This window comes from Equus quagga, chromosome 12 (assembly GCF_021613505.1).
Source record: "Equus quagga isolate Etosha38 chromosome 12, UCLA_HA_Equagga_1.0, whole genome shotgun sequence".
Classification (NCBI taxonomy): Eukaryota; Metazoa; Chordata; class Mammalia; order Perissodactyla; family Equidae; genus Equus; species Equus quagga.
Genome location: NC_060278.1, coordinates 107390317 through 107409821, shown reverse-complemented (window position 1 = coordinate 107409821; position 19505 = coordinate 107390317). Strand labels below are relative to the sequence as shown.

The 19505-nt window shown below is 44.4% G+C and overlaps 1 protein-coding gene and 1 long non-coding RNA gene across 4 annotated transcripts in view; one reads left to right on the top strand and one right to left on the bottom strand.

Moving 5' to 3' along the window:
- Nucleotides 1-9362, bottom strand: part of LOC124248922 (uncharacterized) — a 30196-nt gene extending 20834 nt beyond the window's left edge. Inside the window, exons 1-2 of the long non-coding RNA XR_006891178.1 lie at nucleotides 9205-9362; nucleotides 1558-1649 (exon numbers count right to left, since the gene is read on the bottom strand). This is a non-coding gene — a long non-coding RNA (uncharacterized LOC124248922). The remainder of the gene's footprint in view (nucleotides 1-1557; nucleotides 1650-9204) is intronic.
- PRELID3B (PRELI domain containing 3B) lies at nucleotides 8522-18047 on the top strand. 3 transcript variants are annotated; one of them, XM_046679576.1, is made up of 7 exons: nucleotides 8522-8737; nucleotides 12535-12703; nucleotides 13885-13974; nucleotides 14404-14474; nucleotides 14590-14692; nucleotides 15304-15428; nucleotides 16021-18047. In XM_046679576.1, the coding sequence occupies exons 1-6, from the start codon at nucleotides 8706-8708 to the stop codon at nucleotides 15406-15408; spliced, it is 570 nt and encodes a 189-aa protein (XP_046535532.1). In that variant the 5' UTR covers nucleotides 8522-8705; the 3' UTR covers nucleotides 15409-15428; nucleotides 16021-18047. The 3 variants fall into 3 exon arrangements, with proteins under 3 accessions (XP_046535532.1, XP_046535533.1, XP_046535530.1); XM_046679577.1 differs by lacking the exon at nucleotides 16021-18047 and having other exon boundaries at nucleotides 8526-8737; nucleotides 15300-15428; XM_046679574.1 differs by lacking the exon at nucleotides 15304-15428 and having other exon boundaries at nucleotides 8528-8737.
- The last annotated feature ends 1458 nt before the right edge of the window (nucleotides 18048-19505 follow it).

Sequence of the window (19505 nt, the reverse complement as noted above, 5' to 3'; positions counted from 1 at the left end):
CTGATTACTTTCTAATCAATCATTCAGGCACTTTTTCAAATAGGGCCATGCACTGATTTACTAAGGACGTATGGCTCAGCTCTTTTTTCCCCAGCCTTACGCCCAAGCAAACAGCTGTTCTTTCAAATGAAGGCAGTTTGGGCTGTGGGCACATCCCTCCCTCCAGGCTTGCTCTGAGCCGCCAGCTGAGGTGCTGCCCCTGCTTCTCACTGGCCTCAGAGACCAGTCTCCCTAGACTGACCCATACAGCTACTAGGGACACTGCTCAGACTTGGCACCTGGTGGTTCGTTCCCAGTAACCTTGTGTCCTTTCTGGCTTTGAGACCTTCCTGTTGTGCCTTGCAAGTCCCAAATCCTGGTAATTGTCCAGCTTCCTAAACCTGTCCACACTGTTGCTGACTCCTATCAATACGTAAGGCATGGTGTCACCTAAGCTAGGGCTTGCCTTGCTTTCACTTTGTTCCTTTATTCACTCAACAAGTGCTTATTGAGCAGCTACTATGGGCCTGGCACTGTGCTGGTCCTGGGAAGGCACTGGAGAAACAGCTGTGAACAAGGCAGACCATCTTTCTGGACTGTTCCCTCTGTCCAAGCACTCTCATCAGAACTAAGAAGACCAAAACCCTGGATTCTTGCAGGCCTACGGACACCTCTGATCCTGAGTGCTGGGCTTTGGTTTGCTTTGTAGTCTAGAATGGTATGAGTTTACATTATACTTCATGGCAAATTTCCGACCTCATGTTGGAGCATCCAGATGTGACAGACGTTCCATTTTCTCAGTTGAGAATCATGCAAAAAGACAGAAAGGATACACTCCTTTTTTGTTTTGTTGAATTTTGTTTGGGAGGAAGCACAAGAATACACAATGGGAATGGAAGCCAACATCTCTGTGTTTTCCCTTCCTAAAGGTTTTCGAACATGATGTTTAGGTACATAAAGGCTGTGCCTAGATTTTGCTAGTGAGACCGGCCACCAAATGTTCTGGTTTCCATCTTGGATGCCAATAACCCGATTTAGTCTTTCTTTCTTGAACTGAGTGGATCAACCAGTTTGGGCATCTTGGCAACATGAAAAGCAACAAACTCCCAGGTGAGTAGAGGAGGGGCCACCTGCCAAGCCTGCAGATATCTGCTGTCTAGTATTGTTGACTCCCAGGATCTTGGGAAAGAACCACCGAAGATTCCTGTTGGAGCCTTATCAAGAACCTCTACCTACATACTGTTAAGCTCCTCAGCTACTCTACAGTATCACGCCATCCTTCTGTACTGGGGGCTGAGTTTTGACGATGAAATAACGTGTTTTTTAAAAGTGCCAGGTCAGTTCTGACAAGATAATTCCTGGCAAACCTCTGACTTTCCTTCCACCCTTCCATCCTTTTGTGCTTGTTTTTAATACAACTTCTTAAACATACATAAAACGTCACACTTCTACAGAAGGGACCTCTTAGGAAGGACCATAGTAAGGCAAAAAGCTGACTCTACCCCAAATTCTGCGCATAGAATCCAGGATGTATTTATTGTACTTTCACTTATTTTCAAAACATTGTAACACACTCACCTTCTTACAGATGGAATAAGGGTAACCCGGCAGGTCACACTCTGTGATGTCAAACATCCATGCTCTGCAGTGGCTGGGCATGCCACCTACAACTTGGGGAACAAGGTAAGTACACTACACAAGTGTTGTGTTGTAATGTCACACCCCCACCCCCCGGTCCCCACACCATAATCTAGCAATGAGAGGATAAGGCTGGGAAGTGGAAGGCCCCTGTGACAGGAAAGGCACTGCCTTCTCTTTGCTTCCATTTTCTAGCTGTAAAGCAGGAATAATAGTCCCCAACTCCTTTCTTTACAAGGTGTCACACTGGCAAATGAGAGGATATATGTGATGCACTCTGAGGTGCTTTGGAGAAAGACAAGATATTTATTAATCCTAGAAAACTCCCAGGCACTCATTATTGAATGGGTCGGACCCCAGGGGATTGACAGAGGTGCCAGTTTGATCCTTTGAAACTGCAGTTAGCTGAACTGCTTTCAGGAAGTGGATTGTGGCTGTAATTGTTCTCTCCCTCAGTGTTCCCACTGTTGGCCGCTGAGATGTTATATCCGAAAGGTCATCAAGATAAAGTTGAACAAGAATAGGCTGCACAAAAAGGAGCTATCTGAATCCATCCCAGGCCAATATGCAGCTGCATTTGTAATTCCCTGTTTCCAAGGTTCCCTGTGGATGGGGGCACTTGGAAGGGGAGTCCCCTACAAGGCCTAGTCTGTTTCTAGCTTGGTCCATTTGCCTCTAGTAAAGATAGAGAACTAATTTGCCTCCAGCAAAATGGAGGAGACTGCCCAGGCTCTGTCCCCTTTTGTAAACCTAATTATGCCTCTCACAGAGAGGGTGACACCCCCTCTCCCCTGATGACACTGGGAGGTGAGCAGTTGACGTGCTATGTTGGCTGTGGTCACCAAATAGCAGGTCACTGTCTGGGTGACTTCAAATGAGAAACGTCCTTTACATGGGAAAAGAAAAAAGGAAAACGCGGCTGATGTCTATGTTCATACAAATGCTACTCTGAGCCTTCTTTGGTCTTCAGACACTTGGCGGCTGGCCAGTGGACCTCCTTTCACCTTTCCGTCTCCTGACGTGGTAATAGGGACCAAACGAAACACATCAAACGAACGTGAAAGAAAGGATTGCAAGAAGTGTTCATCTTAGGGCACGCATGCAATGATGACATTTTTATTATCCTGTTAAGAATTTCTGGCCAGGTTTTATTGCCTAATTTTGTGTGTGAGAGTGTATGTGAGGGAGTCTTTTCATGGTAAAAGCTTTTAGCATAGAGAGTGAAGCTCATTCTGATATGGACAGCCTGTTTATGGGAACACTGCTAATAAGACAAATTGATTTAGCTTTAAGAAATTACCCTAATTTCTCAGGATGAGGAATTACTGGAATAGTCAAAGTCTTCCCAGGAGAAGAGATTCATTTCTTATGATAGGAATTTAGGGATAACTTGGTTAGATACTTAGGTAAACAGAAAGCAGGGGGAAAATCATATAAATAGGAAGTTCTGGACAATTACCCAAAATCTTCAGTCACTAATGGGAATGAAATTGAATTTGACTCAAGATACTTGTTAAATTAGAAGTAATGTGAGATTCCCAAAATGGGGAGGTCCCTTTTGCAGAGACAAGCGGGTGTGCTCCAGGGCCCCTGGTCCTGGCGGGCCTTTGCGCTCCTCCTGCTTTCGGGTCTCTCCTTCTAGCACCAGTGAAATTGCCCAGGTAGGAGAGGTCAAGGGATGTTGAAGTCTCAGGCTTGAGTTGTGCAGATCACTTCTCTCTGGCTCATTCTGTGGCCACACAGACTCCGGTTCTCCATTTTGTGAGGGCTGCTTGGGTCACAAAGTGGAAAGGTGAGAGTGTGTGCAAGGATTCTGCTAGTAGGGCTTCCTCAAGATGCCTCAAACTTCCCCCCTGCCCTCCGTCACCTCCCCTCTTGCTGTTTCTCACCGTGAGTACTTATTGCATAGTTCTCCTAACTGACCTTCCCATGTAGTCCCAGCTCTCGGGGTTTAAGAAAACTCTCATTTTTAGTGTAAAATTGGTGCCCAGTAAGCCCGCCAAATCCACTTAAAACCAAGACCAAAATTTCATAGTAAATAATGAAAAACAGAAAGTGTGCCTGAGAGTTTATCCTGAAAAATGAATTATACAATAATGATAGTAAGTTTATATATACACACGCACATATACATGTATGCAGATATGAAGTGATACATACGCATATATTATGATATTTATTTATACATATTATGAGATACACACACAAACACAACTTAGGTTAAAATTGCAACTCTATGCAAATTCTTATTACATAGAACGAATCAAGTGCCAGTTTTTACCATAATTTTCACCACCAAACTGGAAAAAGCACAACACAATATGTTTGAATTTCACAGCCCAATCACAGTGATGGAGATCTTTGCAGAAATATTCAGGGACTCCTCAACCTGATGAAATCCTGCATCTTTTCCAAGAGTTTCTGTTTCACTTTCCAACCATTTAGGGTCCATTTTTAGCCATGGACAACCATGAGAGGCTAGCCAGCAAATACTTGGGCTCCACAGATGAGGGTCTCAACTAGTGCTTTCAGCAGGCATCAAGTTCACAAGTATTTTGTTCAGTCGTGAATATTTGCATGTTTTGATGATTCTTGCTTCCATAAGTAGCCACATTACAGCAAGGGCTCAAAAAATGAAGAGTTAGATAAGAAGCACCCCCCATCCCTCTAACACAGAGGTTGTTGCTATCAGATGAATGTTTGTGTCCCACCCCTCCCCCCAAAGCCATAAGTTGAAATCCAAATGCCCAATGTGGTGGTATTAGGAGATGGGACCTTTGGGAGGTCCCCAAATGAAGGAGATTATAGCTCCTATAAAAAAGGCCTGAGAGAGCTCCCCAGCCCCTTCCACAAAATGACACAATGAAAAGTTGGCAACCCAGAAGAGGACCCTCATTCCACCACACTGGCATCCCAATCTTGGACTTCCAGCCTCCAGAACTGTGAGAAATAAACTTCTGTTGTTTATAAGCCACTCGGCCTGTGGTATTTTGTTATAGCAGCCTGAACGGACTAAGACAGAAGTCATCATTTTGTACTTTAAACTTCTGTCAAGACCTCCTCCCTCATACTTTGAACCACCAGTAGACGACCTCACATGGAATGAAGGCAGTTAACATCTGAGAAGAGAAAATTGACAAGGAATGGTTCCCAAAGAAAAAGCATGTTGGAAGGCAATGATTTGAAGCTAAGGATTGGGAGAGACCCATGGGAAAATTAATCAAGTCCTTGAATAGTGTACTCCAGTTGTGGGGACACACACACACACATAAACTATGATTATAAGGTCTATATAAACGCCGACAGCAGCACAGAAGCACAAACAAAGCATCGTGCTGAGCTAGGGGAGAGGCGTATCAGTGAGGCACTCAAGGGGACTGAAGTATTTGCACAGTCTCAAGATGTGAGTAGGACTCTTCAGGTCAAATAAGGGGAAGATGCATTCTGGGCAGAGAACGCCATGTACAAAGTTCAAGGGTGTGGAAACATGTAGCCAGTTGAGGGGCAGCGAGTAATGGATGGAGCTGTAGGGTTCAGCTGAGTTGCATAATGGGAGGACAAAAGATAAAGGCCAGACAGGTAGACTAGGCCAGATCATGAGAAGTTGTTAGCTAAGCCCAGGGTTTCAAAATGGCGACACTAGCGAGGAAATTGCCCCTGGTTGAGAACCACTGATAGTATAAGCTCCATGAGGACAGGGATGGCCAGGAACAGATGATTTGTGGCTATCTATTGAATGAATAAATGAAGAGAGCAAAGGCAAAAAGATCAGAAAGGAGAAAAAAATATGTTCTCTGAGTCCAGGAGAAATACAGAGAGGATTAATGAGAATACAAGAAATGTTAAAGAGGAAGGAAGGAAAGTTGAAGTTCACAGTGAATTCAGAGATAAAGGTTATTGCTGAGAGGTTCCGAGGAAAAGATGAGATTGGAGTTTGAACAGAAAGGAAAAGAGTCAAAAGAGTGGCTACGAAGCTTGGAAATCAATCTCAAAGTGAGACAAGCCCACTACTGGAGAATATGAAGGGGGGAGGGCCACAGGCTGACTGTTTTATATTAATAGTTATATATTTAGTGTATAGCAGGAAACAAATACCAAATTTCTATTGACAGTAGTTATATAAAGTTTCATTTAAAGTGTATTTGTAAAGAAGCTGATACAAAAAATTAAATAATGATGGAACGGGTTAGATAGGGCAAAGTGTAAATACAGCGTGTGAATGACTGAGTTTGGAAACAAAAGGAGCAGGGGCCCAACTGAGGCTGCAGCCTGTGACTTCATCCGCCTCTCCTGCGAGGCCTGTCTCGGCCCCGCCAGCGTGGGCCGCTACACTGCCTCTTCCCATATCAACCCCTGATCTCAGCCTTTCAGCCAAATCCTCCTCTGCTCCTCCCATGATGCTCCTCCCACGATGGCTTCCAGGAAGCCCGCCCAAGAGGCTGCAGTTCACAGTCATGGGTCTCTCTGCTCTAAACACCTAAGCCTCGCTTTAAATATCTTCCAGTTATTTCTTGACTTGTGTTTTGGCTCCTCAGCCAGATGCGAAGTTCCTTGCTGGTAGGAATCACATCTGCATTCCTCCCTCCCCCAGGCACAGGGAAGGCACGGATCTGGGGACTATGTGTCATCATTGTGGCAAGTGCCCCAAGAGCCAGTCACCTACTTAATTTCAAGTCAAATTAACGACCTGCTAATGACTTCCCTGTTTCTGTGAGAGGCACAGTCAACGATACAATGCTTAGGTATCCGAAAATCACTAATTTGTTTCCTCTGTGTGTTTCTAAGTGAGTCTCGAAGAGGTAGTATATATAGTTCAAATTCAAGTACAAGGGGTATTATTTCCACCTTGGAGAAACACACAGAAAAGAGACTTGGGTCCTACAGCTCCATCCTTCCATGCCCCCATTCCCCTCACTCCAGATGTAGTAAGTAAAATCAACAGACTGCTGTAGTAGGGGTAGGGGATAGATGTCATTTAATTTTCACGACTTTAGAAAACAGGAATCTTGAACTAGGGGGCAGAACAACATTCTCTAAAATAAACAGAATAGGAATCCTGGATGGGGAGCAGCTTACGGAGCTCCAGGAATAGCAGGGACAGGCTGTTCTGTGCTGGTGGTTCCTGCACCAGTGTTTTTAACATTCAGCAACATTGACTTCGCATCTTAATCAAGGCTGAGGCACTCTCAGCAGCCCTTAAAGCATCACTTCCCCAAGAATTCACTCTAAGTACAGTAGGTTTGGTTTTTTTAAAAAAAAAAATAAAGTCCTAGGTACCACAAATTGCACTTAGCAACTATCAGACCATATTATGTCCTTCCTGTCTAATGTAATTTTTCTGTTTTTCTATATAAAGGGCTTTGGCTATTTTAAAAAATTATCCTCCCTCCTAAATTAACCTGACTTTTATTTGTTTTTAATAATATAATGAGCTAAGAACAAGAATGAGGCAGTGGGGCTGGCCCGTGGCCGAGTGGTTAAGTTTGCGTGCTCTGCTTCCACGGCCCAGAGTTTCCCCGGTTAGGATCCTGGGCGCGGACATGACGCCGCTCATCAGGCCACATTGAGGCGGCGTCCCACATGCCACAACTAGAAGGGCCCACAACTAATGATATACAACTATGTACTGGGGGGATTTAGGGAGATAAAGCAGGGGAAAAAAAGATTGGCAAGAGTTGTTTGCTCAGGTGCCAATCTTTAAAAAAAAAAAAAAAAGAATGAGGCGATGCTTCTAACTAGCTTCTAAGTAGCCAGATGTAAAGATCTTCCTCCATGGCCATCATTTAAAAAAGCAAATTGTTCTGCAGGCGAGGGAAGACTTATGCTGAAAGCTAGGCCGGGCAATTTGTCCACTGGGCAAAGCTCAGCTGTGGATAAAACCACATGCTATTCCCTCTTGCCTCCTTACTTCTTAGTCATTCAATCATTTATGCAACAAATAATTATTATGTAGGTATGAGGCGAATCATTGAACGAGTCTGGCAAGGGCCTCACCCTCAGAGGCTAACAGTCTAGTGGAAGCTAAACAGATAAACTAGATGATTTCAGTAATTCATTCACTCCCCAAATAAGTATTATTTCATTTTTCAATAAATACTCACTGAGCCTTTACTATAGGCGAGGTACTGAGAATTATTATTGAGTAAGACAGGCAAGATCCATGCCTTCAAGGGCTTACATTTAACTGGAAGTCAAACAAACAAACAAGATGATCTCAGAGAGGGATAAGTGCTAAGAAAAATGCAACAGGATGTGTGCTGGAGGAAAGAGGGGCTGTAGGATGTGCTGAGGAATGGTGAAGGAAAGCCTCTCTGGAGAGTGACATCTGAGCCAAGACCCATCCTATAAACCCAGGGCCATGAAGCTTTTCCATCTCTTCCATGTAGCACCCATGCTTCTTAACCACATCCTTCATTTGGGCATTTATCACACTGTCTGGTGTTAGGTTCTCCATGTCTGTCTGTCTTCTCCCCATTTAGGGTCATAATCTCTGGGAGTTGGGGGTGGCTGCATGATTTTGGAGCCTCCATAGTCTGGGCTGACACGGGATGTAGGAAGAATTTTCTAATTCGGTGCCATGAACACGTGCTCAAGTGTCCCGGACACAGGGACAGCCCGTGTAAGTGGCTGACTGGATCCGTCCGCAGGAAAGAGGGGGCGAGGCGCGCCAGAACCTTCCGCCCAGGAACCGGTTGGGCCTGGCCCAACTCTACCCAGAGGTCAGCGTTCCCGGCGACGCCCGCGAGGGGGCGGGCCGCCGGGCAGTGTGCCGCGCCTGCGCAGCACAGCGCCCGCGCCGGCGGCCCTGAGCGCTGTCCCCGGAACTGCGCCGGCGCAGTGCGCCGGGCGCTAAGGGGCGGGGTTTCGTTGCGCCGCGCGCAAGGCTGGGGCAAAACCCGGCCCGGGATAGGGCGTGGGGTAGCGCGTCGGGACGTCCCTCGCGTCGGGCCGTCCCTCGCGTCGGGCCCGACGGCGCTTGCGCGCTGCGCGGCCGGTGGGGCTGCTGGGGGGCGGGGCGGGGGCAAGTGTGGCCTCTTTGCCTCATTGTCCCCTAGCGCCGCCCGGACATCGCGCAGGTCGCCGGCACCATGAAGATCTGGACTTCGGAGCACGTCTTTGAGTAAGTTTGGGGCGTTGGGCAGGTCGGCGGGGGCACGGGGCCACCGCGGGGTGGGAGGGCGGGGTGGGGATGGAGTCGTGGCGAGGCCTGGGCGCCCCTCAGGAAGCTTCCAGGCCCCGGGCCTAGTGGGGATGGCGGGCCTGAGTCCCACGGGGCCCCGAAGGCTCCCGGGCCGCCCTGCGCCCCAGGAAGAGGCCCCAGGACAGAGTGCCCGGCCCCTAGAGCCAGCCGCCGCCCCGCGGGGAGGGGGCCCGAGACGGGAGCCTGCGGCCTGCCCTCCGGCGAGCCCCCGGGTGGTGGGGCGTCGCGGGCACGAGGTCCTTGACAGCTCTCGGGGTGGGAGGCCCCTCGCTGCCACATGCAGCCTGGCGAACCCCAGTGGGAACTGGAACCCGAGAAGAAGGCGCAGACTTTGTCGAGAGTCGCCCCCCCCCCCCCCCAGCCCGCGTTTGGGTGGAGTTTCTTACCGCCAACGTGAATTTCTGGTGAGCTCAGGCGACCAGGAGGCGAGACCGTCCTACAGCTCGTTGACTTGAGGATCGGAGCCTTGGAATGGAGTCCAAGGTCCGGGTCTGGCTCCAACAAGCCGCGTGACCTTGGGTTACGCTTTTCCCCCTGAGACGTGCAAGATGATGGTATCGGCAGGGCCTGCCACGGCAAGATGTCTTTGAGGCCACTTTTCAGTAACATCTCTTGTTAGCGAGAAATTTTTAGTAACGAAAATAGGCCTTCAACCAGTTGGATGTTGGGAATTCACTTCCCTTCTGGTTCGGGGATTCCATATAAAAAAGAACCACACATAGAAGCAGCTGTATCTTTTTTGCCTAAAGAGTTAATCAGTTACCCCAGACTTTATTGACTAATCTGTCTTCTTCTGACTGGTTTGACGTGTCACCTTTGTCCTACACATGATGGTGATTTATATTTGAATCTGTTTGTGAACCATCTGGTTATTCCATTTAGCTTGCTATTGTTGCCACACTGTTTTAATTTTTATAGCTTTGTAGTGTGTTTTAGTTTAACCATTTGATTTTTTTAAACTGTTTCCAAGGGCAGTTTCAAAAGTTGTAAGCTTTTTACGTACTCAATATGTCTGCTGGATCCTGGAAAGTATAGAATACGAGAATCAGAAGGAAGATTTCTTTTCTCGCTAATGTTTACAATCTTTCTGGGGAAAAAGACCCTAAATTTGTAGCCTTTCTCATGTTCTTTAACTTGGTCACACTCTTCGCTACTCCATTTCAGCCCTTGGGATCCTGGATGGTGTGTTCCTCGCAATCCTTTTCTGGGTTTAAATACTTCATCGTTGTTGGCACTGTGTCTCCTTAGAACTTTCTTCTCCCTGGCTTGTCCCCTGCCTCCCTCTCCACTCTTTCTGCCCCTTTCTTCAAGATTTCCTTCTCTCCTTACCCTTCAGAGTAAATATTCCATGAGATTCTTTTGTTGGCCTTCTTGTCTTGCATTTCATGTGTGATTCTTAATCTTTCTTTTTTCTCTTCATCACAGACCTGTCAGATTTGGTGAAAACTCTGGGACCCTCCTCCCAGAAGGCAGATATATTCAAATAAATGCTGTACGTGTTCTGGGAGAAGAAGCCCTGATCCTGAGTCTCCTCAGATAATCTGGGCTTTTTGATCGAGGTCCCAGCTGATACGTAGACATTGGTGGCACCCAAATCTGTACCTTGAGCTCCAGTCTCTCTTGAACTTCAGGTTCTTACTTTCAGGTCTTACCAGACACCTCTACTCACGTGTCCCACAGGCTTCTGACACTCAGCATGCCTGAAATTTAAGTCATTGTTTATCCTCATAAATCTTAGTGTTTCCCATCTGAAGGAGGTTACTGTCTAACAACGTCGAAGTCATCATTCTGTGCCTTACCCATCTTTGGTTTTCCAGTACTTCCTTCTGAGGCCTGGCATAAAGCTGGCATCCAGTTGAAGTCATTCATTGATTCCTTCAACAAGTATGAATGCCCACTGTGTGCTAGGCACTCTTCTTTGCATTGGTTACATTTTGGTAAATAAGACATTGGTGCTGCCTCCGTGGAGTTAACAGAGCCCCCACACCTTGTTTTATAGAAGAAATTGGACAGGTCAGTAAGCCACCAGGTTCTCCTGACTGCCCTTTTGGTGCCATCTTTGAGTGTCTTCCAGTCTCAGGTCTTTTCCCACAATTACATTGATGCTGGAAGACTGTTAATTGTAGTACGCATCCTTCGTAACATTTGAGCTAGTTATCTTTCATAATGTCGTAGTGCAAGCTAAGTCAACATCGATGTTTTCAAGATGGCTCAGAGAGAAGTAAATTGCAAATAATGTATAACCATCCGGAAGCCGTGCAATTATGAATTTTTTAGTGGGGATGGGGGAAGAGATAAGTGTGAGGAAACCAGCTAACCATGGTGTATGACTAGAAGGAGACAGGGAAAGGGCTCATCGATTTCATTTTAGATAGTTGCCTTGGTAACAATCAGAGTGCTCGCCCTATATCACTTCTATTTATGGAGACTGTTTATATTTATGAAGTAGCTCCGCTCATATACCTGCATTGATTGCTGAATAAGGCCTGAGATTAAAAACAGAATGAGGTTCACTTATACAATATTATAGCAAAAATGAAAACATTAAAAATAATGTCACTGGTTGTCCTGGGTTCTGGGAAATGAATGGTGTTGAGATTTTCCGTCTGTCAACAAGAAGTAGTTATATCAGGCTTAGTTCTCTGAAAAGTTGAAATAGATTAATGCCTGCCTGTTTTGCTTTTAGAAAAATAAAAAATAGTACTTTTATCAGTAAATGTAGTTTGAAACGTCATTTCCAGATCTTTTTCCTTTCAATGAGGATGGGCGCACAGGTGGCTAGTGGAGAATCAGATTGCAGGTGGACTAAGTCACCTTTAATACTTTTTATAGTTAATAAGGGGCTCTTTTGAAAAGAGTATTTTTGTATGAGCATCTTATTCACATAAGTTGTGAAGGGAACAAATGTAGATCACATTTTGAATCTCCCAAGCACATGTGCTTTTTCAAGAAGATAAAGGTGCTGCAACTTCCATCATATTGTTAACCATTTCAATCCTAGATGATAAGCAAATGTTTATTATAGTAACAGAGAATATTAGAACATAAGATTTTAGGAGTGCCTTAAAAACATCGTATTGTGTGACCTTTTCAAAATAGAATCACTCCTTTGAGGAAAGCAATGGATTAAGATTGACTCGAGCAGCCAGTGTTATTACTTTAATATAGAGAAAAATACATTTTTAATATTACAGTATTTAAATCAATAATGCGTTGGATCTTTTTGTAATCCCTATAAGAATTCACAGTGCCTATAAGTTCTTTTGCCCTTGTTACTTTTTTATAGCTTCTTGGAATTAGAGTCAGACAAAAGAATAAATGGTATAATGACAATTTTTGCTGCTTGTTTCTGTAGAACATAATTTTTAAATACATTTTATGAATCAGTGGTTCTTAGAATATTTACGTGTGAAAGTGAACACGAGTAAGTAGGAAAGATTGCTTAAGAAACTGTACTGTAACGCTCTATAGGCTATTTTAATCTTCATAGATATCAATTGTACCATATACCCTGTGTGCTGAGAAAATACTGAAATCTGTACATGTTCAAAATGTAGATTGTGCCCCCAAAGTCATCTTTCAGTCATTGTTTCAGAAAATCACATTCCCTAGGTAAATTAACTAAGCTTCAATTGTAAAGAATAATTTGATGGGTTATAAATGGTTTAGTTTATATGCATATTTTTAAATGTTTGATTTTTGGTTCATGTTGGCAGCCACCCGTGGGAAACTGTTACAACAGCTGCAATGCAGAAATACCCAAATCCTATGAACCCGAGTGTGGTTGGAGTTGATGTATTGGACAGACATGTAGATCCCTCTGGAAAGCTGCACAGCCACAGACTTCTCAGCACAGAGTGGGGACTGCCTTCCATTGTGAAATCTGTAAGTGTGTCTTTATTCCTGTAGAAATGTGACTGCTGTAGAGAAGTTTTCTAAACCACATTATAATTTCAAATAGGTTGTGGGAGCCGATTCCGAATGTCATTTTTGCATCAGTTCAAATTGTATTATAATAAACTTGAGTTATGAGTGTATAATGAATTGGAAATATTATTACAGTCTTCATGAAGGCACCTGATAAAACCTTCTGAAGGAAGCCAGCTAATGCTCTAAAAGGAGTTACATTTTGCTTTTCCTACTTTTGCCAGCAACTAGAGACCAATAGTAAGATTTGGAAGTAATGGTCTGGTGGCAATTCTTAGCTGATGGTTGCTGTAGTTGATGGTGGGTCGTGCACATTAAGTGAGGAGCATTTTCTCTGACTTTGCTTTTGCCACATTTGTTCCAAGGTCTGGTTCTCCTCATACATTTAAAAACATAGTGCTCTTCAGTTACAAGTGAGCAGGGTTTAATAAGATGACCTAACTAGCAAGAAACTGGAATGCCAGGTCATTGTGATGTGAGAGAACTCTGGTATGATAAGTGGACCCAGTTTTCTGTAGAGGCTCTCCTTCTAGAAGGTAGGTTCACTCAGAAGACTAAAGTACACATTTTTCAACAGAAACCTACTGATTGCTTCCTTTGTGCAAAACATTGCATTGGATAGTGGGGACACAGAAATGAGCAAGATCAGAGGATTGGCTTGGGGTCAGAGCAGAGGGAGTGACTCTGGATATGATGTATCCTCCATCATGAGATGGCTGTTTTTCTGTCTGGAAAATGAAGCCATGGCACCCTCTCCTTTGGACTGCTCTGGATACTCTTGAGCTCTCCTTTTTCTAGATACCATGTTTCCCCAAAGATTTTCATGTCCGTATTTCAGGCTCACTGCTCCATCACCCCTTGGCAGTGCAGCATCCTGCCTTACACTGCATACATGCTCACTGGGCTGGTTGCTGATTGCCTCTGGGAAGGTTTTTTTGTGTCTGGCAGTCTCATACATGATGTGTGAATTCATGCTACCCTCACATCAGCCTCCTTTCTGACCTTTGTCTGATTCCTCATGTTTTTTATGAAACAGATTTTTGGTTCAAGATCTTAACACATTTTTACCTTCAAATAAAATGCTGATATACTTGTTAAGAAACCCTTCTCTGATTACTAATTCTGAATGTTTTACCTAGCTTATTGGTGCAGCAAGAACCAAAACATATGTACAAGAACATTCTGTAGTTGATCCCGTAGAGAAAACAATGGAACTTAAATCTACCAATGTAAGTTTTGCCTCCCTTTTGTTTTAATTTTAAACTGTTTGGCTTAATTTCTTGTCTCTTTTATAGTTGATATACAGACGAGCATATGCTCTTCACTGTGGTCCAGGAAATCAGTGCTTACCTGCTGTATCATGTTTGTAGCTTAGCCTCACCACTCTGCGGAGCCTGCATATTGTTTCTAGGGGACAGGACTGAATAAAATGAATTTGGGATATGTGCATATTATTACTATTATAATACTTTTGTCAAATTTATTTTTTAATGAAAAGCAGTGAATAGTGAAATTTAAGTTCTATTTACACAGTAATAGAAAAGTGGTTTGTTGTTGTTTAGTATGTTTAGCTAGCAAGATTTTGGTTTGTGAATTTTAGAAGTGTTTTTAATCCTGGTTTCCAGTTTGATTTGACTTTTTTTATTATTATTCTATAGATTTCATTTACAAATATGGTTTCAGTAGATGAGAGACTTATATACAAACCACATCCTCAGGACCCGGAAAAGTGAGTAAAAATGCTTTAACAAACCTATTTTACAGGGTATTTTAATGTTTTTATCAAGTATTTCTCTAAAAACTGAAAAGTCGTTCTGAAGCTGTCTGAATGTGTTTTGATCCAGAACGGTTTTGACTCAAGAAGCCATAATCACTGTGAAGGGAGTCAGTCTCAGCAGTTACCTCGAGGGACTGATGGCAAGTACGATATCTTCAAATGCTAATAAAGTAAGTAAGGCTTCTCCCCAATTGCTCTTATTCCTGGGTTTCATTTCTTGGAAGAGCTTAGTACAGAACGTGTGTTTGTCCTCACAAGCTGACTCTCAGCTACAAGGCAGTGAGAATCCATACGGGCAGGTACTTGCACAGGCTCTGGGGTCCAGCACACCTGGTTCACATCCAAGCTCTAACTCTTACCAGCCTTTCAGCCTTGGGCAATTAAATTAACCTTTCTATGCCTCAGTTTCCCATCTGAAGTGGAGATTAAAATTACCCGTTTTACAGGGTTGGGCATGAAGAGTAAACGAGATAACAAATGGAAAGCATGTGGCCCAGGGCCTAGCACAGGGAGTGCTCAATGATGTGTAACCATGTGTCATTATTTAAAGCACTGATTCTCAACCTTTTTTCATTACCTTTTTCCCTGCCCCCACCCCAGATCCATTTGAGACAGAGGGTATCTGTGCTTTATACAAAAGAGATTTTTTTCCACCCCACCCTGCATGATTTAAAACAGAGTTAGTTTAGAGAAAGAGATGCTTAATGCACTGTTTTGTAACACATGTTGAATCATTCAGCAGTGAAAAGATATTCATAGATGCCTTCTCTGTGCCAGGCAGAGTGCTAGGCTAGACTGGGGATACAGCGGGGAGCAAAACAAACGTGGTCCCTACCCTCGTGGAACTAAGAGGAAAGCGACAAGTAATCACACAACACGGCATTAGGAAAGGAAAAATACAGAAAGGTATGAGAGTGCTTCATGAGTGTTCAGTGAGTGACATTTCTGCCGAGTGCTGACTGAGGGGTGGGCTGTCGTGAGGGGTATGCTAGGAAGCATTGCAGGCAGAGGAGCTGCACGTGCAGGGCCCTGAGATGGCCTGAAGTGCTCCTCTTTCTTTTCCTCGGCAAACTACATAGAGCACCAGGAGAGAATGGTTGAAGAGGAAGTCAGTGACCAGATCTTTCAGGGCCTTCCTTGAATAGGATTTTGGTTTAAAATATGAACATAAAAAGGAAAAAGGGGTTTGACCTCACCCCCAAAAAAGGACTGCTCTAATCATGAAATAAGTAAAACATCACTGTGATTTAATTGTAGATTCTTTTGAGGACGTCTTTTGCATACAAAATAAAAATCAGTTTATAGATCAAGCCAGTTGCTCAAGGTGTTTGATATTTGGTAAATAACATTAAAGAAGAAAGAGCAAGGACAAAAACGATCCATCCTGGTGGGGTAAAGTTATACTTGAAACGTTCCTTGTTACTTCTTAATGTGCCATTTATTCTATATGTGCCTTTGCTCTCACTCAGTAACGATAAATGTATTGGGTTTTTTTAAGGGCCGAGAAGCAATGGAATGGGTAATACATAAGTTAAATGCTGAGATTGAAGAATTGACAGCTTCAGCAAGAGGGAGCATCAGGACACCGATGGCAGCAGCAGCATTTGTAGAGAAATGATGATCAAAGTTGATATACAACACCCAGTCCCCCAGGTCTCTACAAGCTGACAAGATATTTATTTGTTATTTAAAAAATACAACTATATTTTAGGTAGAATTTTTTTTTTAATAAGCTGGAAAAAGGCTCTGATTTTTGATCAAAACAAAGAGGTACAGGTTTTCTAAATAAAAGGGATCATCTGAAAGTAGTGTTGTTTGAAATGACCATCTAATTTTTAGGATTCCAGTATTTACGTGAAAATTTAACAGTTTTTGGAAATTGGTTTTGGCATATTAAATCTCCTTAAGGTAGAATTTTAAAGCTTTTCATGCAGTGGAACTCTACCTGGCTTTGGACCAACCCCAGAGCAGAGCCTCCTCTTAAATACACACAGTTGCCCTGCTGCGGTAAACTGCAGGAGCTTGCATGAGGGAACTCATTTTAAAAAAGGAGAAATTGCATAGTTTTAAACGACATTGATTTGTATAAAATAACTTGCTCTGCTATAAACCACCATTAAAAACCAGTGTTTTAATTTGGTACTTAAGTGACATTTTTGGAGTGAAAATTATCACTAAAGTAATATATGATTACAACAAAAATATGATTTTATTGTATCCAAGAGTACTGTATTGATTTGCCAAAGTTTTATAACTTAGTAAAGGTATTACCTTCCTTGGATTTGTACTTTGACTTGGTACTTAGTATGCTGTACCGTGGGTTGGTTATGTTAACTGGAAAAATAAAGTCATTACCGGAATTTTGCAGTACTCCAAACTTAAACAGAAGAACAGCTGTTCACATCTTTTAGCATTTCACATTTGCCTAACTTATAAATTGCCATGTGTCAAAATCATGGTTCTGTAATTGCTAAAGCATGATATGTCAGGTTATTTGAATATAATTACTTTTTGAAATAATTGTGACCACAAAACAGCTTTTTTAAAACATGAAGAGCTGTACATCATTTGAAATTACTCAAATGACGTCTTGATCTGAAGCATAAATCCCAGGTACTTAGTGTTTTTAATGATGTGCCACTGTGGTGGGTGGGGGCGGTGGGGAGGAAAAAATAATGAGAACAAAAGCATTGACCTAAACTAACCACTACGTGAATTACTTTGCAGCTTTTATTTATGGGAAATCCTTATTTTAGATTCTAAAAGGCAGCTGCAATCTCAAAAACAATCCAGTAAATGTATTTTGTCTCCTATTTTGTAGCAGGCAGATAGCACCCAGTAAATCATATCTTTGATACCTGCAGTTGTTGCACACAGAGTATTTTTCTTAAAAGGTGATGAGCTCTTGCCTTTATTTTACAATGATAAACTTCTAATCAGGTTTCCTGTAAGAGAAACCAGGTAATATATGTACATAAACCACAGAAATAGTATCCAAACTATTTAAAAATTAGTGTTTTTCTACTTAAAATACTGTTTAGCTTAAGACTTCTTAGGGCATTTGTGAAAAATAAATCTAATAAGGTTTTGATTATTTTTTGTAACCAGACATGGTTCTTCGAACTGAAGTAACATTTCATCTAAACAAAACATTGCTAAATATTGAATTTGATAAAAACTTGCCTTGTATAATTTTTGTAAATTCTGAAAAAGGTGTAGTGCCCCAATGATAAAAAGATTTCTAAACAAATTTTTATCTTGATTTTTTACTCTGATCTAATGATAAAATTGTGTACATTTTCGTTTTCCAATATAGTTCTTTTAATTAAATAGCTGGTAGTTTGGGCTTTTACCTGTTAAAATACAAATACACAGAAAGCAGATGCATTTGAGAGGACTAAACTGGAATAGCCTTGGTAGATTAGACTCGAACTGTGGAGCATCTTAGCCTATTTAATATTAAAAATGGATCTTACATGAATTAAGAAAAACCTTTCTTGTTAATAAAAACTTCATTTTAACTACTATGTTTTTCCTGATTATAATTTCTTTTTAATTATGAAGAGTAAAAGTAGCTTTTCTCCTTCTAAGAGTGCACTTCGTTGGCCACCAGCTGTAAGCCAGCCCTGCGCTCCCAGGCAATGAGGGGCTTTTTGCCGCTGTGGGATCCCCGCGCCTCCGGCCCCTTTGCCCTCCGATTTTTATTCCCACTCCTTCCCCGCCAACTCTTTCGCCCCGTCTTGTCCCAGATCATGGGTTGTCCCAAAACCCTAGGAAATGTCGGGGAGTCGTGCTCCTTGGCCGAGGTCCACTTTGTTCACTAATTCGGGAGGTGGAGATGCTAAGGTGCTTGCAGTGTCAACCTCAGGACGCGGCCGTCTCCTCGTAACCCGGGGGTGACAGTGCACCCCTAGACCGGCCTCCGCCGCGGCTTCGCGGCTCACACTCTAGAAACCACGCGGTCCCCGTCCAGCCCCCTCTCGCCCCAGCTACTCCGCCGGCTACTACGGAAGCCCGCGGGGCACACGCTCCAAGCGCCCGCGGAGCCAATAGGCAGGCGCGGCTGCCCGGCCGGCCCGGGGATTGGCACCCGCGGCCCCGGCCGCGCTCCCCCATTGGCTGCCGGCGCCGGGGGGATTCCGCGACGGGGCAGCAGGGGCTGCTCGTGAGGGCGGGCGGGGCAGAAGGCGGCGGGATTGGCAGGGCCGGAGCCCCGCCCCTTCCGCTTCTCTGGCCTGACCTTCCTGCGACTGGGCCGCTCGCGGAGCCGACGTTGACGCGTCCTCGCGATTCGGCCCGACGCGCCCCCTCTCGCGACATCATGGTGGCATACTGGCGACAAGCTGGACTCAGGTAGGCCCGGGCCTCGCGGGGAGCGGTCAGGGAGGGCGCGGGGTGCTGGGCACGGGCCGGGGTCGGAGGTCACGCCGAGCGCGGCGGGGGTCGGGCGAATGCGGCCCCAAGATGGCGGCCCGCTGACAGGAGGCCGGGGCCGGGGCCGGGGTCACGGTCACGCCTCGGGCGTGCATGGCCTCGTCTGTGCGACAGGCCCGCGCTCCTGTTCCTCCTTCCCTTCGGGCTACAGCGGAGCACCTGGCGCGCCACCGGGGACGTCTGTGGCACAGGCATGCGTCCCCAGACGCAGCGGTGTTCAGTGCAGCGTCCTTGTCCTTCTAGTTGCGCGGGGTTACGTTGTGGAAGTAATGTGGTCACGTAAAACCCGGGAGCGAGGAAGGCTGGGGTGGGTGCTCTCCGTGCAGCCGCTGGCCGCATTGCTGGCCTTTCTTTCCAGCCTCAGAGTGGGGCCTTGTATAATGGGGCACATCTTTTTGTGCTTTACCCCCTCTTGCTCTCAGGTTTCTTTATCGGTAAAACGGGTGAAAGCCCTTGGTAAACTGTAGAGGGCGCTGCACAGAGGTGAGTGGTAGCTCTTGGGAAAGTCAAATATGGAACCCATTTGAAGACATGGCATCCAGTGAAATG

Excerpts from the sequence above, each read along its gene's own strand:
- PRELID3B (XM_046679574.1), top strand. The coding sequence starts at position 8,706 with ATGAAGATCTGGACTTCGGAGCACGTCTTTGA. Across the intron at positions 13,975-14,403 it reads TGGAACTTAAATCTACCAAT|ATTTCATTTACAAATATGGT; the intron begins GTAAGTTTTGCC and ends ATTATTCTATAG. Across the intron at positions 14,475-14,589 it reads CATCCTCAGGACCCGGAAAA|AACGGTTTTGACTCAAGAAG; the intron begins GTGAGTAAAAAT and ends GTTTTGATCCAG.